The 20981-nt window shown below is 41.0% G+C and overlaps 1 protein-coding gene across 3 annotated transcripts in view; it reads left to right on the top strand.

Annotated features, from left to right (window-relative positions):
* The window catches only part of LOC117026872 (uncharacterized), a 61600-nt gene that overhangs the window by 25169 nt on the left and 15450 nt on the right, over positions 1 to 20981 (top strand). The window contains exon 5 of one of the 3 annotated variants that reach the window (XM_033114055.1): positions 6100 to 6648. The exons of the other annotated variants lie outside the window; for them this stretch is intronic. Within the exon in view, the coding sequence (XP_032969946.1) occupies positions 6100 to 6498 (399 nt within the window). The 3' untranslated portion in view covers positions 6499 to 6648. Of the gene's footprint in view, positions 1 to 6099; positions 6649 to 20981 lie in introns of those variants that run through there. 3 annotated transcript variants of the gene reach the window in all.

Genomic DNA, 20981 nt, shown 5'->3' with positions numbered 1-20981 from the left:
TAGGAGAGATTAACATGCTTAAAATCATAGCTTGTAATTGGTGGAGCATGGATATAAATATGTGTTTGTCTGACTCTAAATCCCAAGCTTGATAAGATAACATTTCTAGGAGTTGCAAAGAGGGTAAGCTAGCTCTCCAAGGCTCTTATTTTCATTCTCTTCGACAAACACGCACAGGAAGGTATTTTAAAGGAGTTCTGATATCATCTTCCTGTCCTTCGAAGAAGGCAAAGAGAAAGGATCCAAATTATTGTGCCGTCATCTGTGTCGTCTGTTTCACATCTGCTTATCTCATTTAGTCCTCAGGACAGTGCTGGGAGGAGAGCACGGTTGTTCTTAGCATTTTACAGGTGAGGAATCCGTGGCTCAGAGAGGATAAAGCTAGGTTACTCACACAGCTAGTCCAGAAGCAACATGCTTTCTGCCACACCGTGCCACTTCTCTGGAAGGTTTTCAACTCTAACTGCCTCCCTTTCAGAGGGTATCTGGCTAGACTGGCATCCACTGTGGTAGTCTCTCTTCTACCCAACGTACCCAAACGTAGTTACTTAACCAAATTACCTAAATGGAAAAGGCTGCAAGAACCCTCACCAAATTAGATGATCATTTATTCGTTATTAAACGCTTCCTGTATCTATAGCTTCGGACCAAGGATCAGCCATGGAAACAGCGCACACAGGTAGCACAAGTTAGAGCTCAACTCAGGTACGCCCGTCGTGCTCCCTTCCCCTCTAATTGTGTGACCCCATCCATGAGTTCATGCAGGTGCAGCACTTGGCCATGCAGCGATGCTCCTCTGAGGGCCACGGCCCGTTTGCCGTGAGACTGAATTAACTTACTTGCCAAATCACAGCTACAGGAATTATTTAGGGACCCCTAGTAGGAATCTTGTCAAATCACATTACTAGTCTTTGCATTTGCATAGGATGCAAGTGTTCACAACATAGTTTTTACTTACATTATTCCATTTGTTCCTTCCTAGGCAAGGGCTCACTGCCCTATTTTACAAACGGGAATCAGAAGCTCAAAGAGACTAAAAGACTTGCTCAGAGTCTCACTATCTCTAAGGGACAGAATCCGGACACAGCCCATTTGAGCTGTGCATCTTGCACTTGTGCTCTGTTGTCCGTTTTCCCTTCACTCCTCTCTTGCGCCGTACGCCAAACTTCTTGTACATCTCTGCCCTTGCCATTGGCCTGTTGGCTGTGAACCTTTCTCACCAGCTCAGAAGGAGCTAAGCTAGACCAAGCTGGAACTGCTCTATTTTTTTTTCCCAGGCTCCACTTCCCAAGCCATCTGGTCGCTCTGACTTTCCCTAAAACAGATGCACTGGTTTGCAGGTTGTCATCAATCTTTGCTGTCAAATGAGAGTCCAATTGACTATCTATAGCGCCAAACTGCCATAAATGTTCTTTTCCCCAGGCAAGTCCCTGTGTCGTAATCCTAATGTCACACGAACCATTTGAAAAAACGTACAACTTCACTTAAGTTCTTTAGGGTGGACAATAAGCTGAGAAAGTGCTCTGGAAGCCAAGGCTTTCCTGTGGGTTGGCTCGGCGAAGACCGTCTGATCTAAAGTATAAAGGAACGCTTCTCTGCCCCTGGCCAATGGTCAGAAGCAGCAATTTCCACGTGACCCAGCTCAGAGGTAAAGCCTGCTGACCACCCCACCACCAGCCCTGTCCCAGCTCTACCCCCCGGCAACCGCTAATCTAGCCTCCCTTTCTAAAATGTTATTTCAATAACGTTATAGTAATAGAATCCTATAGTATGTTCCCTTTTGGAATTGCCTTTTTCCTGCTCAGCATAATTCCCTGGAGATTCATCTAAGTCAACCGATAAATTTTTGTTTATTATCTGAAGTCCATATATTAAAATTTCTTTAATTTATTATCTAGTTTTAATTTTTAAAAATTTCACTTAGGTTTCAGTTTTATTTTGAATTAACCGGAATCTATAGCCAGGGTTTCAGAGGCTGGCTGTGCCACTTCCTAGCCGGGAGAACCTGTGGATTGCTTCATCTTTCTGAGACTCCATGTCCTCACGGTTAGAATGAGCGTACTAGTTAGACCTTAATGTTAGTCTGACTTTTTAAAGTTTCAAGGAGTAGAAGCCTCCGTGCTCCGTTCATTAACGGAGGCTTATTAGAGGTGGAAGACAATGTCGTCTTTAGCCACAGAATAACTTCAAGCCGCAGCACTGCAAGAACTGGGATGAGAAGCAGGCTTTGCACATTATTTATAGGGGAAAGGCATTCGATTCAGCGACCCACCTTTCCTGTGGCCCCCATCATTCATTCAATTATCCAGGAGAAAGGATCTGAGGGGTTGGTTGGCTATTTCCAATGCAGAAGCCCTGTAATGGGCCTACAACAGTGTTGTTCTCTCTCACGGCCCTCTTGTTGACGCGCCTCTAGGGGAATCTATAAACTCTGCCTGGCCATCGGTCAGAACCAAGCAAAGATGGAGGTTGCCTTGAGAGGTGATGCCCATGTCACTGGGGCATTCAGGGTGAGACCGATGACCACACAGCAGATAACAGGGCTAAAAGCAGAGAGTCCTACTGGTCCCTGACTTAGTCCTTGGTGGATGAAGGGCAGAATTTGTTTTACTCTACATAGTGAAAAATGAGGAGTCCCGGATGTTGCAAAGATTGTGTAGGGTGCCAGAGGGGCACTGGACTTATCAGGGGGATCACGTCACAGGCTGTGTAGATGCCTGACCACTGCACTGTACACCTGAAGCTGAAGTAAAATAATATTGCATGTCAACTATAATCATATACTTATAGGATGTAAATTATAGCACAGGGAGGACAGTCAATGGTATTGTAACAGCTTTATACGATGTTAGAGGGGTAGTAGATTGCGGGGCGGTTATCACTTCGGGAGGGGTGTAAATGTCTGTTATGTTGCTTTGTACACCTGAAACGAATAAAGAAAAAAAACTGTAAACATAATAAAAGATAAGACCCCATGCAGTTAACGTTCTCAGAAAGGGACTCTGGATGTGAAAGGGGGCTTGATGGACCCCCACTGAGGACAGCTGTTTCACAGGAGGTTATGAGCAACAACATTCAGTGGCCGAAAACACCTTTGGCTAACTACAATGTTGTACACAAACACTAGTGATTTCCAAGTCACCGGATTTAACATGAATTCAGTCTCATCTAAGTAGCTTTTTGGTTATGTGCCACTGGAAAGGAAACTTCTGTGTGTGTATGTGTGCTATTATTTTTTCAATAAAAGAGCCTTATTTGTCATAACTAGGACAAATCAACTAGGAAGGTTGAATAGGAACATGGAAGAAAAATATACATACACAAATGTTTCCTTGTGTTTCTGAAAGGAGACAGCAGAGTTCAGTACAGAGCTAGAAACACGGCCCCTGGTTCCTGTGAAATGTCTGTGGGCAGGAACGAATAGACTCAGATGACAGCTGCTGGGTTTCTCGTGATAAGATTACAAAATGGCCATCAGGTAGGAACAAAGGTCAGTCACTAGGCACATCCAGGGTTCTGGGCTGTGATACAGTATATAAAACAAACAAATCATTGAAAGCTTACACGTTCTGGCTCCTTGCTCAGACTCCACATTTGAGATGCAAAGAGGAGCTAAACCACATCTTTGTGTATTTAATCTAACAGTTTCTTCCCTTTTTAACTTTTCAAAACAGGACCTTCTTTTAGGTCAGGTTCTGACTGGGGAAACGAGAGGATCACCCACCTGGGATGATCCCATCCCCCACGAACACTGTAAATAGCTTGTTCTACTTGGCAGGGGTCCTGCTCGCCTTGGTGATGAGAACTGCTGGCTGCCGCTGACCCTGTGCTGAAGCCAGGCCTTAGGTGCACAGACAGTCTGTGTGTTCTTGTGCCTCTCAGTGTCTGAGCAGCCCATCCTGCCTGGCACACATCCTCATTTTGCATGATGAATCCTCCTGTCTTGATTTCGTGGATCCGTGACAGGAATAGGAGCAGTAAGACATAATCTTTGCATACCCTCCCCACCCCAAACTCCCAAGTCCTGAGTGCCCCTTCACCTCCTGTGGGCCCTTTTATCCCAGTAATTGTCATATTTTCTTGTCTTGCATGATTTTTCCTTCAGTTCCACCAAAATGTGAGCTCCTTCAGTGCAGGGACTATCTTTTTCCTTGGTATCCCTTGCCCCTAGCAAAATGCCTAACACATAATAGGGGTGTTGTAAATGTTTTGTCAACTGCACACAAAAGAACCAGGATGCATCCACAGGAAGATGAGCAGGATAGGGAAGGCGCTAGAATCTAGGTCACATGAGGATCTGTGGGCGGGGGGGTGCAGGGGGATGGGTAGGGAGGTTGTACTGGACAGAATCATGGGTCATCAACCCTCAAAGATGGCCACGTCTTAATCCCTGTAATCTGTGAATACATGATATTACGTGGCTGCTATGGAGCAGTTGTGGAGGTTTTATAGCCACATAGTACCTCCCTACAATCTGACAAGCCACTTTCAAAGAAGGAATTAAACTTGCGTGTGAGGGTGATGCAAATAAAAATGGTGGCAAGTAGATTACTTGTCTGTGGGAGGGCTTGGCATCCTGTTGCTGTGAAAATATCATCCTGGTCACGTTGCAGGAACAGTTCATGGTTGGGGAGGAGATGTGCCGGTCTGTGGTTTCTGTCAGGTGTCAGGAGGACATTATTTCAATATGGAATTGCAACCTAGCAACCACAACCCAAATCTGAACACACTTATGTTTGTCCGAAATGGATGGGAGGTCTCCAACCAGTCCTTCCATCTGCTCGCTGAAGGAACATCCTAGAGCTACATGGTGCCCTTTTTATTCATTGTGGAGGACGGTGTCTGCTGGACACCCTGCAGCATTGCTGACTTTATAAAGCAGAAAAATGGGACATGTGACCTTGTGATAGATAAACTTTGTTTTTAATAGGGTTCTGTGGAGGAGTGTTTGTTCTTTTGTTTGCTCTGTGCTGTCCCGAAGCCTCTTGGGCATTTGTTGGGTTCTTCTCATGCTGTGCGGAAGGCATCGTGACCAGGCGTGCAGGCCAGAGCTGTCGCCTGAGAGTTATCACTACCATGAATGCCTGTGCATCCAGGAAAAGCGTTTTGTTTGGAGAGTCCGGAAATAGCTGTAAATGCTCTCTTCCAGCTCTGCCATTCAATTATTGGGGCATTTTGTTTATTTCTTTCCCCTCTCCCCCCAAGCCCACCGCTTTCTGAAAATGTGGTACTGATTTTGTATAGTCTCCTGCTATGCTCTCATCTTCCTTCTCGTGGCCCTCTCTTTGCTTCTTAGGCACTGCTGCTGCATTCAGAATTTTAATCCCGTGGTTCCACACGGGTTTCATTGAGGCGAGTTAGAGAGTATGCCTTGGTAAATTAAAATGGAGCAGGATCCAGTTTGATCAGGGGCTGGATTATAAATACCTTCCAAGTGCAGGATTTGGAGCCGAGGGCGATGACAGGAACCCTTTTCCCAGACGAGCAGTCTGTGGGTCAGGCCTGTTTCTGTGGGTTCTTGCACGTATCTCATTGAGGAAGGGAAGTGGAAACCCGGTTGTTGCCAGACATCAACATTTAATATGGTAAATCGTATGATCCTGAAACTAGGCCAGCTGAAGAAAGGGTGACCTTGATGGAGGCTTCATTTGCATGGATGTGTTTGTCTGTAGTGGTTGGAAAAACCTACTTTTGGTCTTCATCACCTGATAGGTACTCGTATATTAGCAAATGTATGCTGATCCAGGATACCCAGAACAGTAACTTCTTGAAGACTAATGCAGGCATGCTTTAAAAATGACCGGTCACTCATCAGGACACCTAGGATTCAAGTCAGTAATGATTGGGAGTCCTGCAGCAGTCTCCAAAGAGCACTGTCTTATTTGATTCTTGTGAGCAAAAACTGCAGCACCTTAAATTAAGGCTTTTCTTTAAAACATATCCTTGAAGGTTAGAGAGGGTCCTTTGTCACCTGGTCTCAAAGAAATCATGACAGTAACAGGCATTTCCTTATTGTGTTTGTTACACTCCTCCTACTTTCCAACTTCTGAACACCCTCTAATTAACACTGTTCGGGAATGTTTTTTTCTAAAAAAACAGAGAAGTACAGGAGCCAAAAAGAGGCGCTTCATTACCGGTGAAGTTAGATCCGATAAGAAGGTCTACGAGTGCTTCAAGAATGAATTTCCAGGTATTTGCCCGTGGAGAAGGAGCAGAGGCTGTGACAAGAGTGATTGGACTATCAGAGCCATCATCTACTGCTGTGATAAATGGAACTATCAAGGGGAAAAAAGGAGAGAACTAGAACTAAGGGGAAGAAACTACAGACATGACATAAGGGAAAACTTTGTAATAAGCCAAGTAAAGATAGGAGAAACTGGTGCTTCTGTCCCTAGAGGTGTTCAAGCAAAGGGTGGGTGGCCACCTTGCAGTTACTTAATACTGGAAATCAGAGAGCTAAAAATCATCACTAAAAATGTCCAGAATCTGAAGAAATGAAAAATGAACTAAATGACTTCTAAAATTTATTTCCAGTTCTGAAACTTGATAATTCTATAAAATATTTTCTAAAGGGGAGCCCTCAAACTTTTCTCAAAACTACGATGCAATTTTTGAACAATATAGAACACACGCACTTATACACACACACACACACACACACACACACACACTAACACACACACACATACACACCTCTCTTTCCAGCCATCACAGCTTTTGATACATTTTTCCTGTTGTAATTATTCCACTTATAGACAGTTTTTCTGTTTATGTGTTTTCATGATTACATACTATTCCATTAAATGGACATGGTATAATTTGTTATTCCCTAGTTATTGGGTTGCTGAGTTCTTTACAATATTTAATTATAAAGAGCAATGTTCTAGATATTTTTGGATATACAGATTCTCTTTGCTTTTGAAATACTTTATTATTAGATTGATGCAAAAGTCATTGTGGTTTAAAAGGTTAAAAATAATTGCAAAATCTGCAATTACTTTTGCACCAACCTACTAGAAGAATTGGAGTTTATTTGGTTGTAAACTATACAACTCATTGGAGCAGCCTAAGTAAAAGAGGTTTTATTAATAAGAACGATCAGAAAGATACAACGTACAAGATACACATAAGAATTGGAAAGTTATCCAACACACCCCATCTCTTCTCCCTGGTCTCTTGTTTTCTTTAGATTTCCTTTCTCTGATTACTCCTTGAACTTTGGCTCCTACTGGGCTTTGACTTGCCTTGAAGCCAGAGACCATGAGTCTATGAGAAGAGCCCTGAGCCAACCACTATCTGATCAGAATTTCTCTTATCTCTTATATCAGTTTCCTGAGCAAGAGTGGGATTAAGCAGGCTCCCCTGACTTCGTGACTTGTGTCCTCCGGCTGGAAATGGGAGGGGATTGGCAGTGGGGGCAGGGCTCTGGAGACTTCCTATATCCAAATCGAACTCTACTACTTACTAGTTGTGTAGCCTTGAGTTAGTTGCTAGTCTTCTCTGTCTCTTATTTGCTCATCTGTGAAATGAGGATAACACTGGCACCTACTGCATGAGGTGATTGGGAAGATGCAATAAAATAATCCTTGCCAAGGAATATAGGAAGGGCACACAAGACTCTATGTAGCTTATATGTGTTAGCTCTTAGTTTTCATTGTTTTGTTTTGTTTTTTTTAATTTGTATTGTGAGAAAATATGCATAGAAACGTTACCATTTTAACTATACAATTTAGTCACCTTAAGGCCATTTGCATTGTTGTGCAGTCTTCACCACTATCCATCCCCAGAATTTTTCTTTCATCCCTCACTGTAGCTCTTGTGTTTATATTATCATCATTAGGATTATTTCCAATATGGTTGCCTGGGCCCACCCTTTGGAAGCATGTGATGGAGACTCTTCCCAAAGCAAGGAACATAGTGGGGTAGGCACTCCAGGTGCTACTGCAAATATCATACTTTTACCACTTTTTAAGCCTTACAGAGCACTTTCACATATTATTTTATGCAATCCTCCCAAGGAAGGACTTCTTACAGTAGGAGTGGGCTATAATCCTTTCACAGGAGAGGAGATTGAGGTTCAGGAAATCTCCCGCCTTGTTTGGAGAGTCAGGACTCAAGGTCAAGCCTTCTCAGTCCAAGTTTGTGCTTTTTCCATGACTTCTCAAGAGATGTGATGAGTCAGCCGAGCTTTATGCTGATTTGTTTATGTTTTCTCTTACATTCTCTGTTTTAGATTATGAGAAGGAAGAGAAGAATCCTCAAATTGGAACTTGTAGATGAACTCTAGCTGGGCAGGACAGGCCTACAAGAAATCTGGCAGCTGGTTTCGTTTACCAGTTTCAGTCCTTAACGTATGGGAAAAGCAGTAATAATTTAACTTGATTGTGCAATGTGGTGATTCTGTGAAAACCAAGAAGTGGAGGGATTGGTTAATGGACCTCAACTTTTACCTTGAAAAAGTTCTAAAATATTTGATGGAAATAAATGGCATTACTAAGTGAATTTTTAAAATGAGATAGAGAAAAAGATACTATTAGAATGGAAATGGGTGAGTTTCTGCTGGTGTTTTATGGTTTGTACAGAGAAACATATTTGTCTGATTGGCTTAATTAAAAAAATTATTTTAGTGAAAAACACCTTTGCTAAATGCCAAAGTCTTCATTTTGTACGAAAAACACAGGAAGAAAGCTTGTGTGGACTCAAGCTATGCCAGAACACCTTTCTAACAATTAGATTAATGCTTGCTATTAGGCAATCTTTCCATTAAATTAATGGCTACTTCTTGGATTAGACACTCACCTTCCATTTGGCACGCCTACTCATTTCCTTGTCACTTGTTCTAAAAGAAAATCACTCAGGATAACTGAACACTGTAGTGCGATGAGTTTTTATTACGTCTGTTCTGCTCATTCCTTTGTATAAAATGTATGGATTCTCCCTTTCATATCAAGTTACAGATCTCTGGTTTTCCACCTTACTCCACCCCACCTATGCCACGCCCATGTCACATTACCTATGCCACCCTGTTTTCCTCAACTCTACAATATCAGTTATGCTGATTTCCTTGTAACGCTCACATATCTTTAGCCAAGCCCTGTGTCTTTACCCGTGCTGCCCTTGCCTTTCCCTTGATCCATGTGGAATACCTTGCTCTTTTACCCACCTTGAACATCGTCATCCTTCACTGCCAAAAAAAATCCAACTTAATCTCTAAGGCTGTCTGACAATTTCAACCCATAGAGATGTCACCTTTCTGTGAGTTTAGATAGCTTGTAAATGGCTGCTAGGATTTATTGAGCACCTACTAAGTGCGAGGCCCATTATCTCTACTCATTACAACCACACTAGGTAATTATTATCATCCTGATTTTATAAAAGGGGAAACTGAAGTTCAGAAAGGTTAGATAGTTTGTCCAAGGTCATACACCCTAAGTTGCTAAGCTGAGAAGTGAACTGCAGGGGCGACTGATTCTAAAGCTTGTGTGGACTGTCTCTTAGCTGCCTATGTACTGCCTAGAAGTGTTCTCTAAGTGTTCTGTGTGCACTAGTCTTTTCTCCTCAATTACTTCTTACAACCAGGGAGTATATAATTTTAAGAATTGCATTCAGCTGCTAGTCACAGAGCTCCAGCGTGATGATACCTTCAATAAGATAGAAGTTGGTTTTCCTCTCACCTGAAATGGGCCCAGGGAAAGGCAGGCCAGGACGACTCTAGCATCGAAGCCCTAGCCTCTTGTCGCTCTTCCCTCTTCTAGCCAACCCCAGGGTGTGGGCCTTAACCTTGTGTTTACAAGATGGCTTTTGGAAGCCATCATATTTGTCTTCCAGGCAAGATGGAGGAAAGGGTGAAGGGGAAAGGGTAGGCTTCTCGGTAGAATTTTAAAGACCTTTTCCAGAAGCTCATCTTATAACTTCTGTTTATATTTCAGTGGCTACCACATCTGCCAGGAAGGCCAGGAAATACTTTATAGCTGAGTAAACTGCTTTATCCACCAATAAAGGTATTCTGTTTCTGAGAAAGAAATGGATGTTGAACAGGCAACTAGTAGTCTCTGCCACAGAGATCCAGGATGTCCCAGTCTTCTCTTATGTTTTTATAGCACCTAGAAGGTGCTCAATAAACAATGGTAGACAGTCTAATGTAGGAGAATGGAGAATGGAAAAAGGTAATTTAGAAAACTGATAAGACACTGAAGAGATGGTAGCCACATGTGATATTATAATTTATGGATATTCTGTAAGAAAATAAATACCCACTGTTGTCTACCTAAACAATCCAGCTGTCACTCAGACAGCAGGCGTGGGACGCTTATAAAGCTAAACTAACATCAAGATGAGGAAAATGAGGCCGAGTCATTTGCAATTCTTTTGAGTCGATCCATTGTGTTTCTTTCAGCCTTTATTCTTTGCATACATTTTGTTTCCATTTATGAAATTGGAATAATAAAATGTTCTGTTTTGCAAAAGTACTCATTGTAAACAACCACTTCTGACAAAATGACCAGTACTCAGGCAATATCTGAGGAGCACTTAGAGACAAAAAGTAGACTACATTTCCAGCAGACATGAGTGCTATGCATTTCTGGAACTCTCCCTAGTTTCTTGTTTGGCTTTGCAAAATAATGTAAATGCCTGAAAGCAAAACGTATAGTGATCACCTTAATTGTTTTCTCAGTACCCACCTTAACATCATCAAGAGAGAGTCTTTGTTTAAGATTAAAAGCACATTGTTGTAATTTTTAATTTTGATACATTTAAAATTTAGAAGAAACTTATACGAATAATACAAGGGACCGCTTGTATCCCCTTACCCAGTATCACCAACTGTTTAGATTTGGGCCATTTGCTTTATCATTCTCTCTCTCTCTCTGTTTCTCTCTCTGTTTCTCTCTCTCTCTTCCCCCTGGGCACCCCCACCTTTTCTGTGTATATGACATTTTTCTCAAACTTTGAGAGTAAATTGGAGACATCATATGTTAGGAGACCCTTAAATACTTCAGAATATTTGCTGAGGAAAGAATATCCTGTTACATCAGCGCAGCAAAATGATCAAAACAAGAAATTTCACATTGATACAATACTATTACGTAACACGTTGTTCATGTGTAAATGCCCCAATAATGTCCTTTATGTCTATTTTCCCAGGTTGCCATGTCTCTTGGACCTTCTTTAATCTGGAACAGTTCCTCAGCCTTTCTTTGATTTTCTGTAACTTGACATTTTTTAATACTACGGGGCAATGATTTGGTAGAACGTCCTTCAACTTGGGTTTGTCTTGACTTTGCCCTGTGATTACATTTAGGTTATACATTTTTGGCAGGAATTCCACAGACGTGGTGGTGTGTCTTTCTCCATGAGTCATCTACGAGTTTTAGCATTCACTGATGGCTTTCAAATTCCATCATTCCTTCTGTTTTTATTAGTTGGCATTCTACTATAAGAATAGATTTTTCTTCTAAGAGACAATTTCTGATACCGTGTGACTACGTGCTTCTGCGACTTTCCAGGGCTGCTATGACAGGATACCATACACTGGGTGGGTGGCTTAAACAACAGAAATTTATTTCTCATAGTTCTGGAGGCTGAGATGTCCAAGACCAAGGTGTGGGCTAAGTCAGTTCCTGGGAGAGCTCTCTTCCCGGCTTGCATATGGCTACCTCGTTGTGACTTCACACAGCAGAGAAAGAAAGAAGACAATGATGTCTCTTTCTCATTTGATCAGGGATCCATTGTGAGGGCTCCACGCTCATGGATCTCACCTATACCTAACTACCTCCCCAAAGGCCCTACCTCCTCATACCGTCACACTTGGGGTTAAGGCTCCCACATATGAATTCTGTGGGCCACAAACACTCAGTCCATAACAGACTTTATAAAGGAAAAAATAATACCCCCCGTTAGGAGAAGATGGTATCCCCCTTGGACTGGGCTAGTGAGCCTTGGAGTCCATGCACAATAAAAATAATTCCCTCTTTGTCTTCTTTAACTTTGTTCTTATTTTTACTATCAAATGGTTAAGGAATTTGGCCACTCACCTTATTTAGCATTAAAGTCTGGTTTTTGTTTTTGTCGCTACCAGACAAATCTGGATTTAAATTCTAAACTTCTTGTGTATATGATGTTGGGTATGTTCTTTGGATTTCAGTTTTCTTGCCCACAAAATAAGGATGATAAAGCCTATTTCAAAAGTGTTATTGGGAAGAGTAAATGAGATAGTATGTGTTGAAAGCGTATAACATGGTGTTTGATGCAAGAAACCAGTTAACAAATATGTTTTCTGTCTTTAAATTCCAATTATTAGTGATACAGTTTAACTTGCAAAAGGTTAGATGTTTGACCTTCATCAAAGAGGTCAGATGATCTTCTTAGATACGAAGTCTGCATCAGGAAGAGAAAAGTTTAGTGGTATCTACCAATTATTAAATGATTTGTGTGGTTATATCAGTTTTATTCCTTCTTCCTTCCTTCTTTCTTTCATTCAACACACATATAATGGCATTTACTGTATGCCAGTCACTATTTTAGGCACTCAGAATAGAGCATCAGACAAAATTTCCTGACCTGACATCAGTTATTTTCTAATCAAAGAAGGCAGTTGATAAATATAGAAACAAACTTTTCAAATCACACAACTCGGGAGAAAAATAAAGCCAGGAAGGGACCTAAGGATTGTGAGAGGGTTGATATTTGAGTTAGATAGAGAAGAACTTACAGATGAGGTGACATGTGCTCAGAGACCCAAAGGAGATGAGGGAATTAGTCATTAGAATGTCTGAGGGAAAAGCATTCCAGGCAGAGGAAGTATTTCAAAGTGAAGAAATCTAAGGTATAGAACGACTTACTGAGCATTTACCCAAGGGAGTCATAAAAAAAGCCAGAGCACAACACTCTACTTCCCTTCTCTGAGTATGATTATAGGCAAGAGCAGAGTGGCCAGATGGACATTGGCAGTTGGGGCAGCTAGGGACAGGGGGTACTTTGACCTTTCTTCAAGAAAGAACTCGCTTCAAGGAATGCAGAGAGCTGACAGCCTCCAGCTGTGGCACCTGGATTCACCCCAGCAGTCAGGGTGCAGCAGTTTGTCCTAGAGAGGCCTCAGCCAGTGAGTGAGCTTGGCAGAGATACTAGGACGTGGCACTGTGATGCAAGGTGGGAGTCCTTTCCAGTCAGTCTTTGTGCCAGAGCTCCCCGTTGGCTGTCGGGGACATTTCCAGAGCTACACCACCGTCTGAGGCTCTGTTTACCTAATCATCCTTCCTCCCCCTTCTCCTTTCACAAAGATCAAACCTGCATCATGGATTAAAGGTGTTTCCTGCTCACTCCTACACCCTTTTCCCTTCCCCTTCCACAAATGTTACCCCTCCATACGTTGCTTGCACTTCTCACCTTATCCCAGTGTCTGTCTGCTTACTTTGACAACCCAGTCTGTTGGGGAGCAGAACAAAAATGCCTGTGGGGAAATTTTCTCTGCCTCTACTACCTGCATAAGTCAGGTGCAGAGTCAGAGAGATGGAAAGAGGGCAATCCCCAGTGGTGTTGAGGGATGATTAAAGTTTCCAGATAATCACCATCAGCCCTACGCCAAACCATCTCAAATAGTATACAATCTGGTTGAAACCTACTTATTAATAGTGTAGTCTCAAAAAAAATTCTCCTAGGTACTCATTTCAGCCAGACTGCTGCCCCTGAGCATTTCTTACCTAGAAATTCTGGGGCTACCAGTGAAGCAGTTCCAAAGCCTGAACCAAGCTCTGAGGAACAAAGGGCCCGCTGCTTAGTTACGAAACCAGAATTCAAAGGGACAGCATGCATTGAGAGAGGTGGGGAGCTGGCGCTCATTTTTACTTCTAGAAGTCAAGCGCTGGGATCAGTGACATTTTCTAGGCCTCTAACGGAAAGGAACATCTCTGTCCTCCACCCCAGGCTGTGTGCAGAGGCCACTGCCTGCGCCTGACTCAGCATGTTCCAATGACATTCCACCCAGAAACCATTCTCAGAGTTCAGAGACCCATGCTCTAATCATGTAGCTGAGGTGACAGTTTGGGGCTCATAAGGCAATGAATCCAAAGATTTTTCTGGTGCAATCTCTAAAATCCTATTGGGGAAAGCAAACATTGGCTGGAAAGGAAGTGACTCTGAGGGCAGGTAGAAAAGGTTATGACCCAGGATTTCCAAGTACGTACGCTTTATGTGCCAGGCACTTTCATGTGTTTGTATTTATAGAGCCACTTCATGATGTTGGAATTATCCCATTTTTATGGCTTAGAAAAATGTGGTTTGGAAGGTTAAGTGATCTCTCCAAGGTCATAGTGCTAGCATGGTTTTCTGACTCTAAATGGAGTGATTTTTCGTGATTTTACTGCCGGCTAATTGTTCTCTTGACTTTATCAAAAACCCTGTGTCAATAATAACAATATTTCACCCTGTGGCCAATCCTCCTGGTTTAGTTGCTTCAATAAAATTGTGTCAACTTTTAGTTAGACCATGGTTGGGAAGCACTGTAATAGACATTTGCTAGTTTTTGACTCCTTAACATCTCTTTTCCTTTTCTTTTGGTAAACATATTCTAATTTCTATATAGAGAACTGGCCCCTCCCCCCCACACACACCTCTTACTTGCAGTTCATGAGTTTGGGGTGGGCTCTAGCTGTGACTTCAGCAATGCGGCCTTAATGACTTCTGCTAAATCCATCAATGTACCCATTCCCCAGCCATTGCAATTAGGAGAGGTGTATAATCAATCAGGACCAATTAGTCTTTGGCCAAAGCTGCTGGGAGAAAAGCAAGTGCTCTTTCCTAATTCACCAGAAACTGGGAGAACGTAGACTAGAGCTGCTTTAGCTGGCTTGCTGCTACAATTGCAGAGGCTGTCCAAGAGAAAAGTAGAGCCAGGAGATGATCAGGGAGAAATCAGATTTTGGTGTCATTTTTTTGTTTTTGCACTGGATCAGGCCATTGTTGAGGCCAAAACTACCCCCCAAAACTTTCCGTTCTATGATACAACAAATTCCATTTATACTTAAGCTAGTATAGGTCGTATTTGCTGTTACTTTCAGTTAAAAGAGGTTACGTGATACAACAGACTTCAAAATCTTAAGAAAAAACCAATAAGGACTCAACAATAAAAAGACATAACCCAATTAAAAATGGGCAAAGGATCTGAATAGATGCTATAAACTGAATATTTGTGTCCCCTTAAAATTCATATGTTAAAACCTATTCACCCAATGTGATGGTATTAGAAAGCAGAGGCTTTGACAGGTGATTAGGCTTTGAGAGCAGAGCCCTAATGAATGGGATTAATGTCTTTACTAAAAAAAAAAAAAAAAAAGGCCCGGGAGATTCCTCCCCTCCCGCCCCCCAGCCCCTTCTGCTCTGTGAGGACACAGCATGAAGACTACTGTCTATGAACCAGGAAACATGCTCTCACCAGATACCAAATCTGGCAGCATTTTGATCTTCAACTTCCCCCTTTCTAGAACTATGAGAAATAAATTTCCATTGTTTGTAAACCACCCCGTTTATGATATTCTGTTGTAACAGCCCAAAGGAAGATGACAGACATTACTCCAAGGAAGATGTGTAAATGGCCAATCAGCTCTTGAAAAAAATGCTCAACGTCTTAGTCATCAGGGAAATGCAAACCCAAACCACAATGAGATACAACGTTACACCCCCTAGGATGGCTTTAATAAAAAATACGGACAATAACAAATGTTGGCAAGGATATGGGGAAATCGGAACCTGAGTCCATTGCCTGTGAGAATGTAAAATGATGCAGCTGCTTTGGGAAACAGTCTGGCATTTTGTCAAACGATTAAATGCAGAGTTACCATGTGAGTAGCAATTCTGCCCCTCGGTACCTATATACCCAAGAGAAATGAAAAGCTACGTCCACAGTAAGCCTGGTACGAGAATGCTCATAGCCCTTTTATTCACAATAGCTCAAAATGGAAACAATTTAAATGTCCATCAACAGGAAATGGATAAACAAATTGCAATATATATATTCATACAAAGGAATACTATCAGCAATAAAAGGAATGAGCTACTGATACATGCAAAAACATGCATGGATCTAAAAACATGTTGAGTGAAAGAAAACAGACCCAAAATAATATATATAGTAGGACTCCATGAAGTCCAAGAACAGGCAGAACTAATCTAGAGAAGTCAGAAAGCGGTCGCCTCAGTGAGAAGGAAGGATGTTTGATTATAAAGGGAAAAAAACAGTGAGGGAACTTTCTGGATCTTTAGGAGCTAGTTACATGGGTGTGTACAATGGTCAAAACTTACTGAACTGGAACTTAAGGTTGGTGCACTTTGCTTAAAAAATAATGAATACTGTTTTTTAAATGTTGACTGCTTTTTCACTTCTGATAAGAAGAAAAGTATCCACTGAATTTATATGATCTGCTATGTATGAAGAGCTCTCCTACCCAAAAATATCTTTCCCCACCAACTTAAGAATGGACTGCACTCCTCCCCACAATTAGTTTCTCCTTTGATATAAAGCATTGAGAATCTTAAATAAAATGCTATGTTAAATTTCCCTAAATACTCATTTATATTTTAGCCCCGACATAATTTATGAGATTGGTTCTCCTCCTCCTTAGCATGGAATCTCAACCCACTATTGACGAAGGTGACCAAGTTATTCAACACCCAGTCCCTAGCCTTAGAATTAAGTAAATGTGTAAGCCATTAATGTGCAACCTCCACTCCTTTAGTTTTGTGACAAAGTTCTTTGTTCATCTAACTTAGCTCAAGAGAGCAGGTAATTTCTATCTTAAAATCTAGAAATTAAAAAGAGAATGAAAGCAATAAAACAAGGATTACCATCTTCAAGTCACTAAGATGAAGAGCTACCAACCTTTATAAACTAAGTTTCCACTTTGGGTAACTCATTCTCATTTCTTCAGTTCTTTTTTTACCACACTAACCCTTCCTCCCCAACCCCCAGTCCACCAGCTTTATGCTTCACTTACCATTTACCAGTTTAATGGCCCCAGAAAAGCTATGGAAATCCTAAAATGCAGAGTCACTTACAAACTTCTCTAGCATGATTCTGGAAAGCCCTATGGGTTTACTGGAATATTCATTTTGATGGTGTGTTATGGATTAGAAACAGCCCTATTGCTTCCCTAGTATGAACTTCTCTATGACTTAAAAAAAAAAAAATGTGAGCTCCTTTGGGGGAACCGAACAGAGAGGAGACATTACAAAAGAATATTTTCCAATACCAAGGAAATTCATTAGCAAACACATTAAAATGCACTTGAGTCGTCATCACACTGAATTGTTTTGGAAAAGTCCCTGGTTTGGAAAAATACAGGGTAAAAACATCTTCAGGCCTGTAGCTTGGCACAATGAAACAGCAGGATGACAAATGTCTTTTTATTCCCTATGGTGCCTTAATATTCGGAGGACATCTGCTACTATGTTTCTGTCTCCCAAGGTAGCTTTATCACAGTCTGACATTATGTTACTGCTATTTCCCATGTCCACCTGTTACAGTGATAAGGCACAGATGTACTCCTCCAGTGTGAGAGAAACAGATTCGGCGTAAAGTCGGCAGGCTGAGCCGTTCATCTCAGCTCCTGTACCTTCTCTGCAGTCTTGGGTAAACATCTCAAATTCTCTTGGCTTCAGTGTCCTTGTGTGAGAAATAGGAAGCATAACGGACATGGTTCCAAGGAAATGGAAGCTGACGTCTCCCTAGTCTTCAGGGGTTCCTCAGGCCTTAGAACCTATATATAAAGAAGAGGTGCTGTCTCCTTATTAGCAGCAATTGGCTGGCTTCTGCATGGTGGGAACGGGGTAGGGAGGGCTGTGTTTAGAACTCAGGCATTCAGTGGACAACCTCTTCGCCCTCCTTGGCCCAGTGGCCAAGTCTGGGTCATTGGAAAAGTGCATTTGCCAAATAAAGACAAGACTATCAATGCCTCATGTCCCATATGCATGAAGTTTAGATTTCTCCAAACCTAATTTAGAAAAGCAGGCAAAAGCACCTTTATTCCCACAGCCTGGACAAGGAGAGGGGTTTTAAAACAATCAGCCCAAGTGCTGATAGAAGATAACAAGACACAAGCGGGAGATGGGCAGTAGCCTCGAGTACCAGGTTAGGCCTGTAACCCACTACAGAAGCAGGGATCGTACCAGTTATGTTGTGTGTTACGTAGTCCATTTTCCCTCTCCTCCTAACCCCCTGCAATGAAGGTGGCTAACATTTTAGGTTCCGGTGGGCATATGCCAACTTCTCATCATTCCAGGTCTACTCTCTACCCTTCTTTTTCCATCCCCTGGGAGGCTGACCTAAATGCACTACATCAGTAGGTGCTCTTACCTTCCGGTTTCCAGTTGGGTTCAACAACAGGAAGCGCGAACAGAAGATCAGAGTAAGGAAGGGGGAAGAGTCAGTAAGATCCAAGTATTATTTATGCCCTTTGTATAGTCACTGCACTCTGAGCTGGCTGCATCTTTCCACTAGAAGTCATAGCTCCAGTCAAGCAGCTCCTCACAGAGCTTTATCTCCTGGTTCTAATAATGGCTTTCTGTCCTTGCCCCGTCAAGCCTATGTGTGGTAATGGTACTCAGTTCTAATACTAGGGTATTTTTATTACCACCTTTGGGTTCCGTACATCCTGCCTACGCTGTTGTAAATAGTCCCTTTTTTAATCTCTCCTTGCATTACAAAATGTGCACAAATAAATTATTTCTTTTCTGGTGGAGTACTGACTAATATAGGCAGGTTTTTCATAGGAATCACAGAGGTTAATTGTAAGATCAAATGTGTGAAGTTCCTTGGAGGAACATAATGATTTTGTAGAAGCTCAAATGAAACATATGCAACACATATAGAAAAATGCATAAAACATATATGTACGGTTTAAGGAATAATTAGAAAATGAACACCTACATAGCCAGTACTATGATACAACATCGCTGGCTCCCCAGAAGCACAATCTCCCCACCACCCACACCACACCCCTAAAGTCACCTTGGTTCTGACTTTTATGGCAATCATCTCATTGCTTTTCTGCATGTTCCCAGCCAATGTGTATTTTATCAGCTGTGTAAGCATCCCTTAAATCTACAGTCTCATTTAGCTTGTTACAGAACTTATATAAGTGGAATCATACTACAGACGCTCTTTTGTGTCTTGTTTCTTTTGCTCAATATTATGTTAGATTCACCCATGTTGTTGTGTCTAGCATCCATGTCTTGTAGTGATGGTTTCAAGCTATTCAGAACAACGCTACTAGAAAGATTCTCGTGCTTACGTCTAGTGCATGATGTAAGCATTTCTCTAAGACAGTGGTCCTGGAGCTTGTTGGTCTCAAGACCCCTTTATACTCTTATACATTATTGAGGACCCCATAGACCTTTTGTTTATGTGGGTGATATCTGTCCATATTTACTGCATTAGAGATGAGAGATGAGAACATTTTTAAATATTAATTTTTAAATTTGATTTGATTTTTATTTTATTTTTAAAAAACAATAATAAACTCACTAATAACATAAATAACATAAATAATGTTAATATAAATAATGTTTTTATTTAAAAACTGTTAGGTAAAGGAAGATAATATGGATGAATTTTTTATGACTTTGGGATACAGAAAGCATTCTGAAATAATATAGAAAGTAAAGCCATAAAAATTTGATAAATTGGACTATATTTAATAACTTCTATTGAAGAAATGATATGAAAAGAGAGTGAAAACTCAAGCTAAAGCATAGGAGAAGATATTAGCTATAGATATAGTCAACAAAGGACTTGAATCTAAAACACATGAAGATTCATACAAATCAATATGAAAAAGTCAGGTAAACTAATAGAAAATGGACAGAAGATTTGAATAGACATCTCATAAAAGCGGAAATCCACGAAGCCAATCAATAAACGAAGACTTGTTGCACTTTGTGCCCCTCATCAGTGATCAGGGAAATGCAACAGAAAACCAGAGTAAAGTACCAGTGCCACACCAACTGTTTTGATCATGTGGAATTATGGGCATTCTCATAGGTGTTGATGGGAGTATAAATTCGTATAACCACTTTGGAAACGCGTATGGCACTGTCTACTAAAGCTAAAATTACACGTACTTACAGAAACAGCTTCACTCCTAGGCTTGTATCCCAGAGCAGAGGTACTCAAAGAGGTGTTCACAGACTCCTACAGGTCCCTGCTCTTTCCAGGGGTCTGTGAGGGCAAAACTGTTTTTATAATAATCTTAATATGTTACTTGCCTTGTTCATTGTGTTAACATTCTCACTGTTGGAGCAAAAGCAATGGTGGGGAAAACTGCTGGGAGCTTAGCACAAATCAAGACAGTGGCAACAAACTACTGGTAGTCATTGTACTAATATTATTCAACATCCACTTTTTAACAAATGCCAGTTTTACTTAAGAATATCTGTAATGAAGCAGTTAAAATTAATTTTATTAAGTCTCAAGTACATTTACATTAAGTACATTTTTTTTCTGATGAAATCAGTGGTGATAGTAACAAATGTGAGATTTTTTGATGTAAGGAAATGTGCTAACATTTGGAAAATCTGAGTAACTCAGTGTAAATCAATATTTTCCAAATGACCAATGCATGATGTGAAAAATGCATAGCATGGGTAAAAGTTTTATTCAAAGTAAAAGAGAGACCAATGGATTTTAATGTAACAGAATACATAGTTCACTGATGTGGTTTTAGATTCTACATTGAAGTAACGTTTAAGAAAGTACTAGTGTAATGCTGAATAGACGATATCATAGAAGGCATCTTTTTATTTCTCCTTATTTCAAAGGGAAAGCTTCCAGTGTTTCACTATTCAACATGATGTTTGCTGTAGATTTTTTGAAGATGCCTTTTAGTTGACCTAAAATTTCTCTTTTATTTCAAGCTTGCTGTATTTATTTATTTATTTATTTATTTATTTATTTATTTATTTTTTAATTAAAGTTTATTGGGGTGACAATT

The sequence above is a fragment of the Rhinolophus ferrumequinum genome, chromosome 9 (assembly GCF_004115265.2).
Source record: "Rhinolophus ferrumequinum isolate MPI-CBG mRhiFer1 chromosome 9, mRhiFer1_v1.p, whole genome shotgun sequence".
NCBI lineage: Eukaryota > Metazoa > Chordata > Mammalia > Chiroptera > Rhinolophidae > Rhinolophus > Rhinolophus ferrumequinum.
The sequence above is the reverse complement of the archived record's forward strand: the minus strand, read 5'-3'. Positions and strand labels throughout refer to the sequence as shown.